Source organism: Pristis pectinata, chromosome 5 (assembly GCF_009764475.1).
Source record: "Pristis pectinata isolate sPriPec2 chromosome 5, sPriPec2.1.pri, whole genome shotgun sequence".
Lineage (NCBI taxonomy): Eukaryota > Metazoa > Chordata > Chondrichthyes > Rhinopristiformes > Pristidae > Pristis > Pristis pectinata.
Genome location: NC_067409.1, coordinates 34,681,960 through 34,697,365, shown reverse-complemented (window position 1 = coordinate 34,697,365; position 15,406 = coordinate 34,681,960). Strand labels below are relative to the sequence as shown.

The 15,406-nt window shown below is 40.4% G+C and overlaps 1 protein-coding gene across 2 annotated transcripts in view; it reads left to right on the top strand.

The window, feature by feature from the left end:
• mrc1a (mannose receptor, C type 1a) overlaps positions 1-15,406 on the top strand; it is a 133,316-nt gene that overhangs the window by 90,619 nt on the left and 27,291 nt on the right. For both annotated transcript variants that reach the window (XM_052015898.1, XM_052015897.1), the window contains 5 exons: positions 1,902-2,043; positions 5,311-5,352; positions 7,341-7,501; positions 7,605-7,669; positions 10,398-10,498. In XM_052015898.1, coding sequence (XP_051871858.1) covers positions 1,902-2,043; positions 5,311-5,352; positions 7,341-7,501; positions 7,605-7,669; positions 10,398-10,498 — 511 coding nt within the window. The remainder of the gene's footprint in view (positions 1-1,901; positions 2,044-5,310; positions 5,353-7,340; positions 7,502-7,604; positions 7,670-10,397; positions 10,499-15,406) is intronic.

The following is a 15,406-nucleotide window of genomic DNA, read 5'->3' as shown; positions in this document are numbered from 1 at the left end:
AGTGAATGTATGTGTATGATTTGAAATAATTTCCTATGTCATTATTCTAAAATAACTAACTTCCCACTTCACAGTTGGACAATGATCATTGTTTAATTATAATGCACTTCATTTGTGCATTATTTTTATGCCTTGGAATGCACTATATTTTCAGTTTCAGATGTTTAACAAAAGCTTTAAAAATTTTAGTTAAGAGCAAATAGTTGGAGGCTTTTAGTTTCACTTACCTATCCACATTATGATTGCCATACTCGACAATTCCACTTAAAAGACAGTAAAGTATTATGAATTAGCACAGGTTCTAATAGTGCTTTTATACAGTGTTAGCTAACTGCCAGGGAAAGCACTAACTGGCTTTAAACCAGTACTAATCACATGTCACCCAAGTTTCCCCAGGTGCTTATCCATTGCTAAGAGTGCAGTGGGATGAGTTCCTTGCCTACCTACTGATTCTGCCCCAAATCCCATCCAAGCATTACTGGTGTTAGCCTACATGAGCAGTTGTCCCAGACATTGCAGTATTGGTAAAGGTCCCACATCAATTTGAGAAGAAAGACGATTATACGGAATAGCGTTGCACTACAATGGACTTTTTTGTTCCAATTGTGCACTTTCTTGTATAAGTTTGTATAATTTATGTTCAATTTATGTTTTTCTTGTGAATGTTGTGTCTTTACTGTTATGTACCTGTGATGCTGCTGCAAGTAAGTTTTTCATTGTATCTGTGTCTACATGCACTTGTGCATATGAGAATGAACTCGATTTTGACTTTGAGCTAGAGTGTGAAAGGTCCCACCATGTCAGATGAAGATTATTTAAACTGTTTTGTTTTAATGAGTTTCCAAACTAATCAGGCCCTCCAGTGCTCAATTATTTAATGACTGATTCTTGCAGAGAAGCAGTGCTTGACATGATATTCCCCTGAGATCCTTGGCAACTCTGGATGCTCGAGTATAAATGTCAAAAAATAAGTTGTATGATGTCAGTCCTGTGTTGAGTTTGGTTGGCTCTGCTGGAGAGGTGCATTATGCAGCCTTCACTAATTAGCCAAAGGTTGCTTTGCTTGCAAAATGGCCTGAGGTCTGTCCCTAGTTCCACCCCATTTACAACTCCGTGGTCATGGAAATTCAGCTAATGCAATGAAATCAACTTTTTAAAGCCCCTGAGCAAACTTCAGAGAGACTTAATTTATCACATTTTAATGACAGATCAGGCTTTGGTTCCATATATAACCTGTGTTTAAGATATGACCGTTGCAGTAGTACTATGAATTACAACTATTTCTCTGACAAAAGAGTTTTAACAACTCTATCCTAAGTCTCTCATCTCATCTTTCTAATTATTGCTGATTCTAAGCATAGTTCAAGAGGCACAAGAGAGACTGCAGATGCTGGAAATCTGGAGCAACACACACAAAATGCTGGAGGAACTCAGTAGGTCAGGCAGCATCTATGGACAGAAGTGACCAGTCGACATTTTGGGACAAGACCCTTCATCTGGACTCCTGATCTTCAATTCTGACTCCTGATCTCCTGACTTCATCAGAATCCTGATGAAAGGTCTCTGCCTGAAATGTTAGCTGTCCATTTCCCTTCATAGGTGCTGCCTGACCTGTTGAGTTCCTCCAGCATTTTGTGATAGTTCAAGAGGCATACATTTTCCCTGTTTAACATTTATCCCACTCCATCCAAGGCAGGTAACTGTCAGTTGCCCTTAATGAAAAGCCCAACTACAGATATAGATTTGTTTAAATTTATCTTCATGTAGACATTTTCTATCTTTTATGTTGTAGTGATTCATGCTATTTTACCGTTTCAGTATATTTAATTGTTTATTTTATTTCTTTGGTCCCACATGATTCAAACTATTAAAACTGTAGTTGTTCTTATTTTTTATTATAGGTAGGCTATGAGAACTGGAGTGCTGGAGAGCCCAACAATTATCGTGGGGTTGAGAACTGTGGTCAAGCAGGAACAAGTCATTTGCGATGGAATGACTTGCATTGTGAAGCCTTATGTGACTGGATATGCAAAATTAAAAAAGGCAAGGATTAAGAAATAATTCTCATTATTATCACAAAATATGAAATTGAACTTAAAATGTGATGAATATCAAGAGTTACAAACATGAAAACTAAAAAGCTCCCGACAATTAAGTCTACGGGCTTTTTAGTTGGCAAAACCAAAATCTATAACATGTCACATCCTCTTTGTCTCACCTTCCACCTCCCACCAGCTGTAATGGGGAAGTAACATCTTTTAAGATTAATATCTCCATTAAAATGGGAGAAAGAATAACTTCACACACCTTTGGTGAGACTATTCTGTGTAATTTAGGTCTCTCTAACTAAGAGAGGATATACTGCCATATACAGAATGCAAAGAAGGTTCACCAGAGTGCTCATGGGATGATGGGATTTCTGTATGACGAGAGATTGGGTCAACAAGGCCTGTATCCACGAGAGTTTAGAAGAGGAAGAAGGGACTAATTGAAAGGTTCAAAATTCAACAGGCTGAATGTAGGGAGAATGTTTCCTCTGGCTTGGGTGGGTGAAAGGGGATCTATAACCAATGGTCACAGTCTCAGGATTTGGGATAAGACATTTATAATTTTGAAAAAGAGAAATTTCTGCACTCGGAGAGTAGTGAACCTGTGGAATTCCCTACCACAGAAGGCTGTTGGGGCCAAGTCCCTGAATATATTTAATAAGGAGAAAGATAGAGTTCTATACACAAAAAGCATCAAAGGATATGGGGAAGAGTGGGAACATGGTTTTGAGGTAGACGACGAACCATGATTATACTGAATAGCAGAACCAGCTTAAAGACCAAATGGCCTACTTCTGCTCCCATTTTTCTATACTTCTATGTTATTGCAAGCTCTGAAAACAAATATTTCTTCTGAATTCTTAAAATATAATTATTAGTGGTGAGTTCCAGGCTTATTCCACTCTTAGAAAAGAACCAGAAGAGCTGTGGGAAAGAGCAGTGAAATGAGACTGATGGGATTGCTGTACTGGGAACCAGCACAGATTTGATGGGCTGAATGAACTCCTGTGTTGGAACAATTCTATGATTCTAAAATTAGGAGAAAAGATGAGAAAATGTTCTTCTTATAAGCAATGTCAAGCACAGGAATTTAAACTTGACTACTTTTGGGAGACACTTTAAACAAATGGATATTTTATACTTCTGTGCATTTCCTTAATGTACGTAACGATTATTGGAGAAGATGATCCCTACTTGGCCTTCCCCCACCACACTCTGCACAAGCCCAGGCTGTAGAGCATCAACCAGACAAATAACAGAGTTAACTTTCCCATGAGTGAAATAAAACCAATGTTCAAATATTTTACATGGAGCATTTATATTTAGAACAATTGTGCTTCCATGGTTCATGAAATTTGCTTTTTAAAAAATAGCATGTCTGAGAGAGTGATCCTTGCTCTGTAGTCCTAAACATGCTGCACAGTAGAAGTAGTGTATCTAAAATTCAGTTCTAGTAACTTCAGTAGTATTTGTGTTTTATAATATATTGGCTTTGTAAATGTTACTGAGGTACTGGTACTGTAGGAAGCTTAATTGTTACTGATCATTTGCTATGGTTACAGCAGCTGCTTCCTGCAGAAAATATAAATAAGCAGCCATTTGAGGCACTTTACCAACTCCTGCATACACAGTAATCCAAAGATGGTCAGCATTTGCTGATGAAATTCACTCTGGAGAAGGTCCATGTACCCTAAGTTCCATTCCTAACTTAAACCTGTTGATACTTAATGTGCTTCTGGACACAACAGACACAGGGGAATCTGTGTTGGAACAAGAATATGCTTGAAAAAGGCATCCTTCATCAAAATCATTCCAGAGAGGCAGTGAAAGTAATGGGAAAGGAGAAATGGATGGCTGTGATGCCTGGAGAGAAAGATTAATGTATAACCATGTAGGGGGAAAAGGTAATACAAATGTTTGGCAAAGGGAATGAAAGAAAGGTAAATGGATGCCAAGGAACTCCTCAGAAGCTGGAAGTACCATGTTAGTAAGGTAAGGAAGCTTAAACAGGTTTAATTTGACTAATTTAATGGAACTGGAGTGGGGTTGGGTGGGTTGGGGAAGTAGGAGGACAGGAGAAATACCAAACTGAATGAGGAAAGTAAGGATTATAACTTGAGCTAAAGAGATTGGAACAGGAGCACTTGCTTCGACAGTGCAAGATCAGAATCTGGTTTATTATCACTGTTTTATATGATGTGAAATTTGTTGTTTTGCGGCAGCAGTACAGTGCAAAGACATAAAAATTACTGTAAATTACAAAACAAATAAATAGTTAAAAAAATGAATAATGAGGTGGTGTTCATGGGTTTGTGGATCGTTCAAAAATCTGATGACAGAGGGGAAGAAGCTGTTCCTGAATCGTTGTGTGTGGATCTTCAGGCTCCTGTACCTCCTCCCTGATAGTAGTAATGGGAAGGGCATGTCCTGGATGGTGAGGGTCCTTAATGATGGATGCCACCTTCTTAAGGCACCAAGATCCTCAGTGGTGGGGATGATTGTGCTTGTGTTGGAGCTGGCTGAGTCTATGATCCCCTGCAGCATCTTGCGATCCTATGCACTGGAGCTTCCATACCAGGCTGTCATGCAACCAGTCAGAATGCTCTCCACTGTACTTCGTGATTGCATCAATGTTTTGGGCCCAGGACAGATCTTCAGAGATGTTGACACCCAGGAACTTGAAGCTGCTCACCCTTTCCACCACTGACCCCTCAATGAGGACTGGTGTGTATTCTCCAGACTTCCCCTTCCTGAAGTCCACAATCAATTCCTTGGTCCTGCTGATGTTGAGTCTGACGCTGTATACCAGGCTGAACAAAGGAGTGGGGAAAGAAGGAAAGAGTACCAACTAGAACTGAGGAGACGGTGACAAAATGTTATCGGCTTAACTGAGGGGAGAGGGTGCAGGTTACCAGTGTGAATTATTTGGGAGGGAGAAGAATTCATATATGCAATGGGAGGATTGATGATGGGGGAGTGTATGAGAGGAACCACTTTACAGCTAGGCAATTTATCAACAGATTTCATTTTCAACCAAAGCTAATTAGTTAAATCCTACTGCAGAGTATAATAATCCAAAGATTTAACATGCACATACTTAGAATGTACTAATTCTATAATCTACTGCTATTAACTGTAACATCTAAAGGACAAATGTGCTAAATCCCAGAACATAAAAATAAGAGTCTCTATTACATTCCCAGTATTGTTAACTAATTATTTGTCTATCATCTGTTTATAATTTAATATTTTGATTCCCTAGGAAAATCTGTAAAGCCTGAACTAAAAACTGAACTTACAGGATGTGAGTAAACATTTTTAACAATTGTCATTTTATTGCTGTAGATTTCTACAGCACAGAAACAGGCCCTTTGTCCCACCATGTCTATGCCGACCATAAAGTACTTTTCTATACTAATCCCTTTTTACCATCACTTGGTCCGTAGCCTTCTATGTGTTGGTGATTTAGGTACTTGTCTAGATACATCTTAAAGGTTTAAGATGAGGTGAGATATTTAAGAGGGACATCAGGGGCAGCTTCTTCATGCAAAGGGTGATGCATATCTGGAATGAGCTGCCAGAAATAATGGTTGAGGTGGGCACATTAGCAACATTTAAGAGCCACCTAGATAAGTACATGGATAGGAGAGGTTTAGAGGGCTGTGGGCCAAGCGTGGCAAATGGGACGAGCTCACTGGGCAACACAGTTGGCATGGACAAGTTGGGCCAAAGGGCCTGTTTCCATGCTGATTGACTCTATGACTATGACTCTAAATGTTTGAGAGTATCCTGCCCCCATCACCCCCTCAGGCAGTGTGTTTCAGATTCCAATCACCCTCTGGGTGACAGAGTTCTTTCTCGGATCCCCACTAAAACTGTCTCCCCCCCCCCCCCCCCTTACCCTAATCCTATGCCATTTAGTTTAGATACCTCTGCTATGGGGAAAAGTTTCCTACTATCTGCTCTTTCAATGCCTGGCATAATTTGTATACCTCCATCAGGTGGCCTTTCTGTGCTGTGCAACTCTGTGACCTGCTTCTCCACATTGTGCTGTTGCAATCCTTTGCCCATAGACTTTACATTGAAATCTATGCCATGTTGTGAGGCAAGTGTGTTACAGTTAATTAAATTAAAATTAAATTTGATTTTAATTTTAAAATCACGCCACCTACCTCCCTAAACATGCATTCCCTCCACTACCAGCACACAGTACTTATGGTGTGTGCCATTTGCAATATCTACTCACAGCAGCTACCTCAGCAGCCACAAACTCTATCACCAAGAAAGGCAAGGGCAGCAGGGGCATGGGAACACTACATCCTGTGGATTCCCCTGTAAGTTGTACACCATCCTGACCTGGAAATATATCACTGGTCCTTCATCATTTCTTGGTATAGATCCTGGAACTCCCCCTCCAACAGCATTGTTGGCATACTTTTACTAGAAAAACTGTAGTGGTTCAAGAAAATAACTAACCATCACCTTCTCAAGGGCAATTAGGAAAGGGCAATAAGATGCTAGGCTAGTAATCCAGATCTCAAAATGTAAATAATTAAGAAAAATTCACCAATTTAACACTAAAAATGGCTGGAAAATTTAGAGCTTGTGCATTCAGGATTAAGTCTAATAGAGTGAAATGTGTTGCTCATCACCTCAGAAGAAAATCACTGTTCAAGATCATTTAAAATACTAAAAAAATGAATTTTTAAAGATACTTTTGTTTTTTTTTTCTTTTATTCTCACCCATATATCTCAATCATTATTTATTTTCCTGTGTCAATGATTTAAATGCACTTCCTGATTTGCAGAATGTGAGCCTAGGTAAGAGTTCTTCAGTCTGATTGAATGAATAATCTCATTTCCACTTCTCCTGCTGACAATCATCATGGATCCTCTATAGGGGCACCCATTGGATCAGACGCAGGATTAGCTCAAATCTCCTGACAAGTCCTTGGATTCAAAGGGATGTTGATACAGATTCCGAGTCAAAAAGGCTCTTCGTGAAGTGGTTGATGTTTATGTCAACTAGTGTTAATTGCATCATTTTATACTTATATTAATCTTAGAAAGAATATGAAGGGTTGTCACAGATGGTGCAGATATCAGATGACTTATGACAAACAGAAGCATCATTAATATTTTTCAGGATTCCTTAACATCTCCCTGAATGTTTCCTTTTGTTAATTGTGCATCTGTCATCCAAAAGTGATGTAAATTTGCATACTTAAGTGTATTAATAAGGATGTGCATTCTTTTCTGAACTAATACATTTTTGTGAATGGTGAACAACAGCTTTAACAACTGACGATGGCTGGATAATAAATGGCGATTCTCAGTATTATGTTAATCAAGAAGCAATGCCATGGGATGAAGCAAGGGAATTCTGCAAGAAGGGGTTTGGCGACCTTGCTGTAATCAGCAGCGCTTCTGAAAGAATGTTTTTGTGGAAATTGGTAATATAAATTTCATTTTGGAAATCTTTCTCTGAGTTATTGGTTAACAATTTATTTTGAATGTTTTTTGCATATCTTGGAATTAATTTAAATATCATTGCAGATTTTGAAATATCCCAACAATCAATATTTTTTTGGCTTGCTTGTGGGTCTTGACAAAACTATAAAGTAAGTAAATGTTTTGATAATTGATCTTTACTCTTACATTTCGCTCTTTGGATTTAAACTCTTTAGTTCCCCTCATCAGTTAGTGACACTCCCTTGTATGGTATTATGCCAGATACTGTGAAAGGTTTATGCATCCAAACCCAATATGGGCTGAATTACCTTTTCATTGCTTTTGGAATTGGATTTCCTCAATGGTGTCAGTAACTACGAAATTCATTCACATTGCTGTGTAAATGAGGAAGTTAGAGAGGGGAAGCAATATCATTGAAATTCTCCTGCACAATTAGTTGCTTAAACTTCTAACCTGGACTTTAATGATGTCTCAAATTTGGGAAATACAACCAGGTGATTGTTCGGATAATAGAATTGGTGTCAATGCTCTTAGACTGGGGAGCAATTTAAAAGAGCCATTGTTTGTACTCATGCATGATGCTGGAGGAATTCAATGGGTCAGGCAGCATCTACGGAAGGAAACAGACAATTGACGTTTCGGGTCGAGACCCTTCATCTGGCCTGATCTGCAGTCTCCTGTGTCTCCATTGTTTGTACTGCTGAGCATTAACCACAACCTAAGTTATCGGATCAGGGATTAAGTACATCATGAGCTGCACCATTAGCTGCTCTGACGAGGATGGTCCCAGATTCAACTGCAATATGTGGAATTATTTTCTTTGAATCCAGGCCAATCAGATGGACATCAATAGAAAAATTATTGGATAACTTTGCCAAAAATAGAACTAATTCTTACTCTGAGAAGAATGGGTGAATAACATGGATTTGTTAAAGGAAAATTGTCTGATTGAGTTCTTTCATAAAATAACAGTGAGAGGGAATAAAGTTAATACAGTAAATATGGACTATCAAAAGGCACTTGAATAGTATCATACAGAGAGTTGGTAACTCAATATTGGAAGGAGTTTGAAGTATTATTTAAAAAATTAAAATATATTCCTTGATATATCATTCATTTCCCATCTCTTTTGAATCTCTTAGTACCTAAATATCCATTAATCTTGGTCTTGAGTAAACTCAGCAATAACCCTCTGGAGTAGAGCATCTTAGCTTTAACTGGTTAAACTCTTTTCTTGAAATAATTACTTTAGTTCTAGAGCCAACAAAAAGATGTGACAGTCTGTCAGCACCTACCCTGCCAAGCCCCTTAAGAATTATACCTCTTTTTTTTTCAAAACTACAGCTATGATAACTATAGTTTATTGTGTATGGTTCTGGTCACACACTACAGGAAGGATGTGGTAGCAATAGAGAGAGTGCAGAAGAGATTCAACAGGATGTTGCCTGGAATGGAGGGCTGTAGTTATAAAGAGAGGTTAGATAGGCTGGATTTATTCTCACTGGAACATAGAAGGCTTAGGGGTAACCTTATTAGGGTTTGTAGAATTATGGGCATAGATGGGATAGAAAGTTAATATCCTTTAACCAGGGCAGAGGAGTCTCGAACTAGAAGGCACAGGTTTAAAATGAGAGGGGAGAAATTTAAAGAATATCTAAAGGGTGAGTTTTTCTCACTGAGGATAGTGAATATCTGGATCATACTGCCAAAGGAGGTAGTGGAGGCAGATATAATTACAATGCTCAAAAGGCATTTGGAGAGGTACTTGGATAGGAACGGAATGGAGGGATACAGACCTAATGCAGGCAAATGGGATGAGTATTGATAGGCATCACATTCGGCATGGATGAGGTGTGCCGAAAGGACCCGTTTCTCTGCTGTATGATTCTATGAACTTTTAAATGCTTTATTGCTGCTGTCGTTGAGAAATGAATCATGTCAAAGTTAGCACAATTCATGCTGTAAAAGTAATGCACTGGATTAGAAGTTGAATGTTGGTATAACCAATTGGATTCTTCATCTATTTTGTCTTAACCATGGTTTAAAATTTTGAAGAAGCTGACCTTATTTTCAGGGAAGGTAATGAGGCAGATCTTCTGTGGGCCTTGGGCTGCACCCTTTCTTCCAGTATGGTCACTGGGAGAGGTTGGCTGAGTCCAACAGAGGAGATTTCTCAGCACGGGCAGCCTGCAGCCACTTGACAGCTAGTGAGGTCCCACCTCCCAGGCTCATGGGCTGTCAAAGCTGCTGCATTCATTGGGCCAATGAAGGATTCACATGGATTCAGTCACACCTTGGGACCTGTTTAAAAAAATATATATGAGAAGACTGCTAAAATATGCTTTTTTGAAATAATTAACACACTAAAAACATAATTGCACCACAAACAAGGTTTAATATCTTAAAAGCAGCAAATTTAATAACAAAAAACATTCTCTCGGTAGCTGATTTCTTTCATTCAGTTGCTGCATTTCTTGGGCCAGATTTGACCTGCCAGAGGTTCAGCACCAAGGCTACCCAGGCTGAGGGTGGAAGACTGAGGCAGTTCATGCTGCCCTGTTGGACTCCATGAGGAATCTACCAGCACACCAGAGGGGCAGATGCAATGGGTGGGTGTGGAACGAAAGATGCTGTCAGTGCCCTAGGGTGACACCAGAAATGGAAACCAGGATTCGCTTAGTGACACCTGGATAAGTCCTGGTTTTACCTCTCCCATTGGGGCTGAAGATCTGTCCAAATAATCTATCACTGAAATATTAATAAAAAAGCTGGAGCATTGCTTAGAAAGTTAAATACAGCATTGCAAAATAGAATGATGTAGACTAATTGACCTATCCTGTTCCGATAAGACTCACATTTTTTGCCATGATTTCTCAGGTGGATCGACAATTCTCCTGTTGTTTATCTTGCCTGGGCCCAGCATGAACCTAATTTTGCAAATAATGATGAAAACTGTGTTACCATGTACACACACATGGGTAAGAATTTATTTTGCTGTAAATGTTTAAGTGCTTGGAAACGTATGCCAAAATGGTGCCAGGTACATGCAACAATTTCTCATATGGTTGGGGGGGTGGTAATTTCAGTACAAGCACGAGATGCAATGCATCATGCCCATTAACACTGTAAATCACTGTTCTTGTTGTACAATTATATACAATAACTGGGCATTATTTTCAAAATCCCTTGAAGTCCAAACTGAAAAGAATGGTCTTCCACATGACTGGAGCTCCCAAAGTAGCGTTTCTCAATTGAAACCAGTTCTTCAAGTTGTGCAGCCTGTTTTGGGCAGCTTTGGTTATGGTTGACGGGTTGGAGAAGGGAGTGGGTACTGTGTGTCTGCCAGTGATAAAAACATGTCATCAGAGATGGGCATCAGGGGCAAAGATTGGAGTGGTCAGACAATCCTAAAGAAAGAAGCATACCTTAACTGCAATGATAGTGACATTGGAATCATTGTGGAAGATTGGGTGGTCATCTTCAGTAAAAAAAACATGGAACATAAAACACAGAACAGTAGAGCACAGGAACAGGCCCTTCATCCCTCTATGTCGCTCTGAAGTAATTAAGCTAATGACACCTAACTAAACTAATCTCTTCTGCCTGCACATGGTCCATATCCCTCCATTCTCTGCATATGCATGTGCATATCGAAGAGCTTCCTAAATGAACAAAGAACATTGAACATTACAGCACAGTACAGGCCCTTCGGCCCACGATGCTGTGCCAACATTTTATCCTACTCTAAGATCTATCTAACCCTTCCCTCCCACATGGCCCTCTATTTTGCTATCATTCATGTGCCTATCTAAGAGTCTCTTAAAGGTCCCTAATGTATCTGCCTCCACCACCTCTGCCGGCAGTGCATTACACGCACCCACCACTCTCTGTGTAAGAAAAAAACTTACCTCTGACATCTCCCCTATACCTTCCTCCAATCACCTTAAAATTATGCCCCCTCGTGATAGCCATTATTGCCCTGGGAAAAAGTCTCTGGCTGTCCACTTGATCTATGACTCTTATCATCTTGTACACCTCTATCAAGTCACTTCTCATCCTCCTTTGCTCCAATGAGAAAAGCCCTAGCTTGATCAACCTATCCTTATAAGACATGCTCTCCAATCCAGGCAGCATCCTGGTAAATCTCCTCTGCACCGTCTCTAAAGCTTCCACTTCCTTCCTATAGTGAGGTGACCAGAACTGAACAAAATACTCCAAGTATGGTCTAACCAGGGTTTTATAGAGCTGCAACATTACCTTGTGGCTCTTGAACTCAATACCCCAACTAATGAAGGCCAACACGCCATATGCTGCCTTGACAATCCTATCAACCTGCGCGACAATCTTGAGGGATCTATGGACATGCGATCCAGTCCACCTGCGATAACCTTTCAACATCTCTTCCCCTTGCTCATTAAGAATTTATCTATATTTTCTTGAAAAATATTCACAGACTCTATTTCCACTGACGATCTTTGAGGATAAGTGTTCCAAAAATTAACAACCCTCTGAAAGATAGAAATTTGTCTCATCTCTGGCTTAAATGGTTAATCCTTTAATTTTAAACAGTAATCCATGGTTTGAAATTCTCCCCCAAGAGGAACCATTCTCTCCACCCAACCCGACAAAGCCCCTAAGGACGATATGTGTTTTGCTCATCCCCTTTTATCTTTCTAAATGCCAGTGGACACTAGCCCAGCCTGTTCAACCTTTCTTCTTAAGATGACACACCCCAAACTGCTTCCAAGGCACTAACATCCTTCCTTAAATAAGGAGAACAACACCGTATACAATACTCCAGATATGGTCTCACCAATGCACTATATAACTGAAGCATAACCTCCCTACTTTCGTGTTCAATTCCCCTAGCAATAAATGATAAGAATCTGTTTTCCTAATTACTTACTGTAATTGCAACCTAGCCTTTTGCAAATTATGCATTTGGAAACCCAGATCCCTCTGAATCTCAAACGTCCTCAATCTCTCAACGTTTAAAGTAATATGCTCCTTTTATTTTTATTTTTCCTGCCAGAATGGACAACTTTGTATTTCCCTCATTATACTCTATTTGTTATATGAGCTGGCAAATGGAGGTTGTATTCTATTTGCCAGATCTTTGCCCACTTGTTTAACCTAGCTATAACCCTTCATAGTCTCTTTATGTCCTCCTCACATTTTACGTTTTGTGGCACCTTCGTATCTTCATTAATCTGTTTGTCGGCTCTTGGACTGTACTCACTGGAGTACAGAAGAATGAGAGGGGACCTCATAGCGATATTTAAAATGTTGATAGGAAAGGACAGAGTAGGTGTGGCTAGGCTGTTTCCCTTGGTGGGTGAGTCCAGGACCAGAGGGCATAATCTTAGAATTAGAGGGTACAGTTTCAAAACAGAGATGAGGAGAAATTTCTTCAGCCAGAGAGTGGTGAATTTGTGGAATTCCTTGTCAGGTACAGCAGTGGAGGCCAGATCAGTGGGCCATTCAAGGAGGAGATAGATAGATATCTAAATAGTCAGGGTATCAAGGGATATGGGGATAAGGCCGGAAATTGGGATTAGAATAGGTTTTTTTTCTTTCTCTCCATTCCCCATTTCTTTTTCCTTTTTCCTTGGAGCAGACTCGATGGGCCGAATGGCCTGCTTCTGCTCCCTTGTCTTGTGATCTTGTGAATATAAATTGTAAAAACCTGAGGCCCCAGCATCGATCCCATTCATTACATTTTAGCAAACAAGAAAAGAACCACTTACATCTACTTTCTGTTTCCTGCTAGCCACCCAATCATGTGTCCACACCAATATATTACCTCCTACATCATAAGCTTTCAGTGAGAAGCAATTACTGCTCATTCTTCTAAACTCAAGAGTACAGTCCAGTCTGCTTACCCACTCCTCACACAACATTCCTACTAGCCAACAAATCAATCTAGTGAGTCTTTTCTCCATTCCCTCTATCTCAAGTTCTGTAGAAAATATCCTTCCTGTACACAATATTCCTGATGAGGTCTCACCAGGACTCTATATTAATGGAACAAGATGTCTCTACTTTTGTACTCTAATCTTCTTGCAATTTGACTTTCTATTTGCTTGAATATTCTGAATATTAACTTTTGGTAATAAACACAGAAAATGCTGGAAATACTCAGCAGGTCAGGCTGTTGGAGACACAAGAAATTCTGCAGATGCTGGAATCTGGAGCAATACACAGAAAGTGCTGGAGGAACTCAGCAGGTCAGGTAGCATCCGTGGAGGGAAATAAACAGTCGATGTTTTGGGCCAAGACCTTTCATCAGGATTGGAAAGGAAGTGGGCAGAAGCCAGAATAATAAGGTGGGGGGAGGGGGAGAAGCACACACAGGCAGGTGATAGGCGACTCCAGGTGAGAGGGGGCAGGTAAGTGGGTGGGGGAGTGGGGGGAAAGATGCAATAAGCTGAGAGGTGATAGGTAGAAGAAGCAAAGGGCTGAAGAAGAAGGAATCCAGTAGGAGAGGGCAGTGGACCATGGAATAAAAGATGGAGGAGGGGAGGAGAGGAGATGGGCAGGTCATCAAGGTGGGGAAAGGGAGCCACAGGAATAAGGGAAGACAAAGAAGTTGGGGGGTGGGAAAGAAAAAGAAGGGGTGGGGTTTCCAGAAGTTAGAGAAATCGATGTTAAGGCCATCAGGTTGGAGACTCCCAAGGCAGAATATGAGGTGTTGATCCTCCAACCTGCATCTGGCCTCAACGTGGCAGTAGAGGAGGCCATGGAGAGACATGTCAATATGGGAATGGGATGTGGAATTGAAGTGGGTGGCAGTATCTGTGGAAAGAGAAACATTGCTAACATTTTAGATTGAAGACCCTGGAAATGAGTTGCAGTATTTGCAGTTTTTTTGATTTTTATTAACTTTTGATGATTATCGTCCAAGGACAAAAAGGTCACTCTGAATAACAAAAGGTTATTCTCCCCCTTCCCCTAGCTGTCTCCACATTCACCCTCCCTCCCCTCCCTCCCCCTCACCTGGCTCCATCGGCCTATTTCTTTCTTTGTCCACCTATCACCCACCTGCCTCTGTCTCCCAACTCGACCCCTCCTCCTCCCCCACCTGGTTCCATCTGCCCATCATCTTTCACCCGTCCTCAGTCCACCAGTCACCTACTGGCCCCTGTATCATCTCTTCCTTTATACCGGCTATCTTGCATCTCCTCCTGATGCAGGGTCCCAACCTGAAATGTTGACAATTCCATTCCCCTCACAGATGCTGCTCCAGGTTCCAGCATTCTCTTGTTTCTCTGCTCTGAATAACAAACCCTTTTCAATCTTTAAATTGAATGTCCTCATATTTTTTACACATCATGTTTCATCTGCCATGCCTCTCTGCATCCTCTTCACAGCCCACACTGCCACCTAGCTTTGTGTTATCAGTAAACATTGATATATTACAATAGATCCCCACATCTAACTCATTGACCGTGAGCAACTGGGGTCACAGAACTGATCCCAGGAACACTCCTCTTCCACAGCCTGCCCACTTTAAAGCACCAGTATATTAGTCCCAATACACTGTGCTATAATTTTATTTAATAATCTAACGTAAAGCACCTTATTGCAGGAATCTTGAAAAGCCAAATATACCACATTGATTAATTTTCCTTTAAATACTCTGTTGGTTACATTCTCATAGAGTTACATAGCACAGAAATAGGACCTTTGGCCCAACTTGTCCGTGCTGACCAAGATGTCTTCCTGAGCTAGTCCCATTTGCCTCCATTGGGCTTATATCCGTCTAAACTTTTCCTATCCATGAACATGTCTGAAAGTCTTTTAAACATTGTTATTGTACCTGCCTCTATTACTTCCTCTGGCAACTCATTCCATTTACCCACCACCCCCTGTGTGGGAAAACCTGC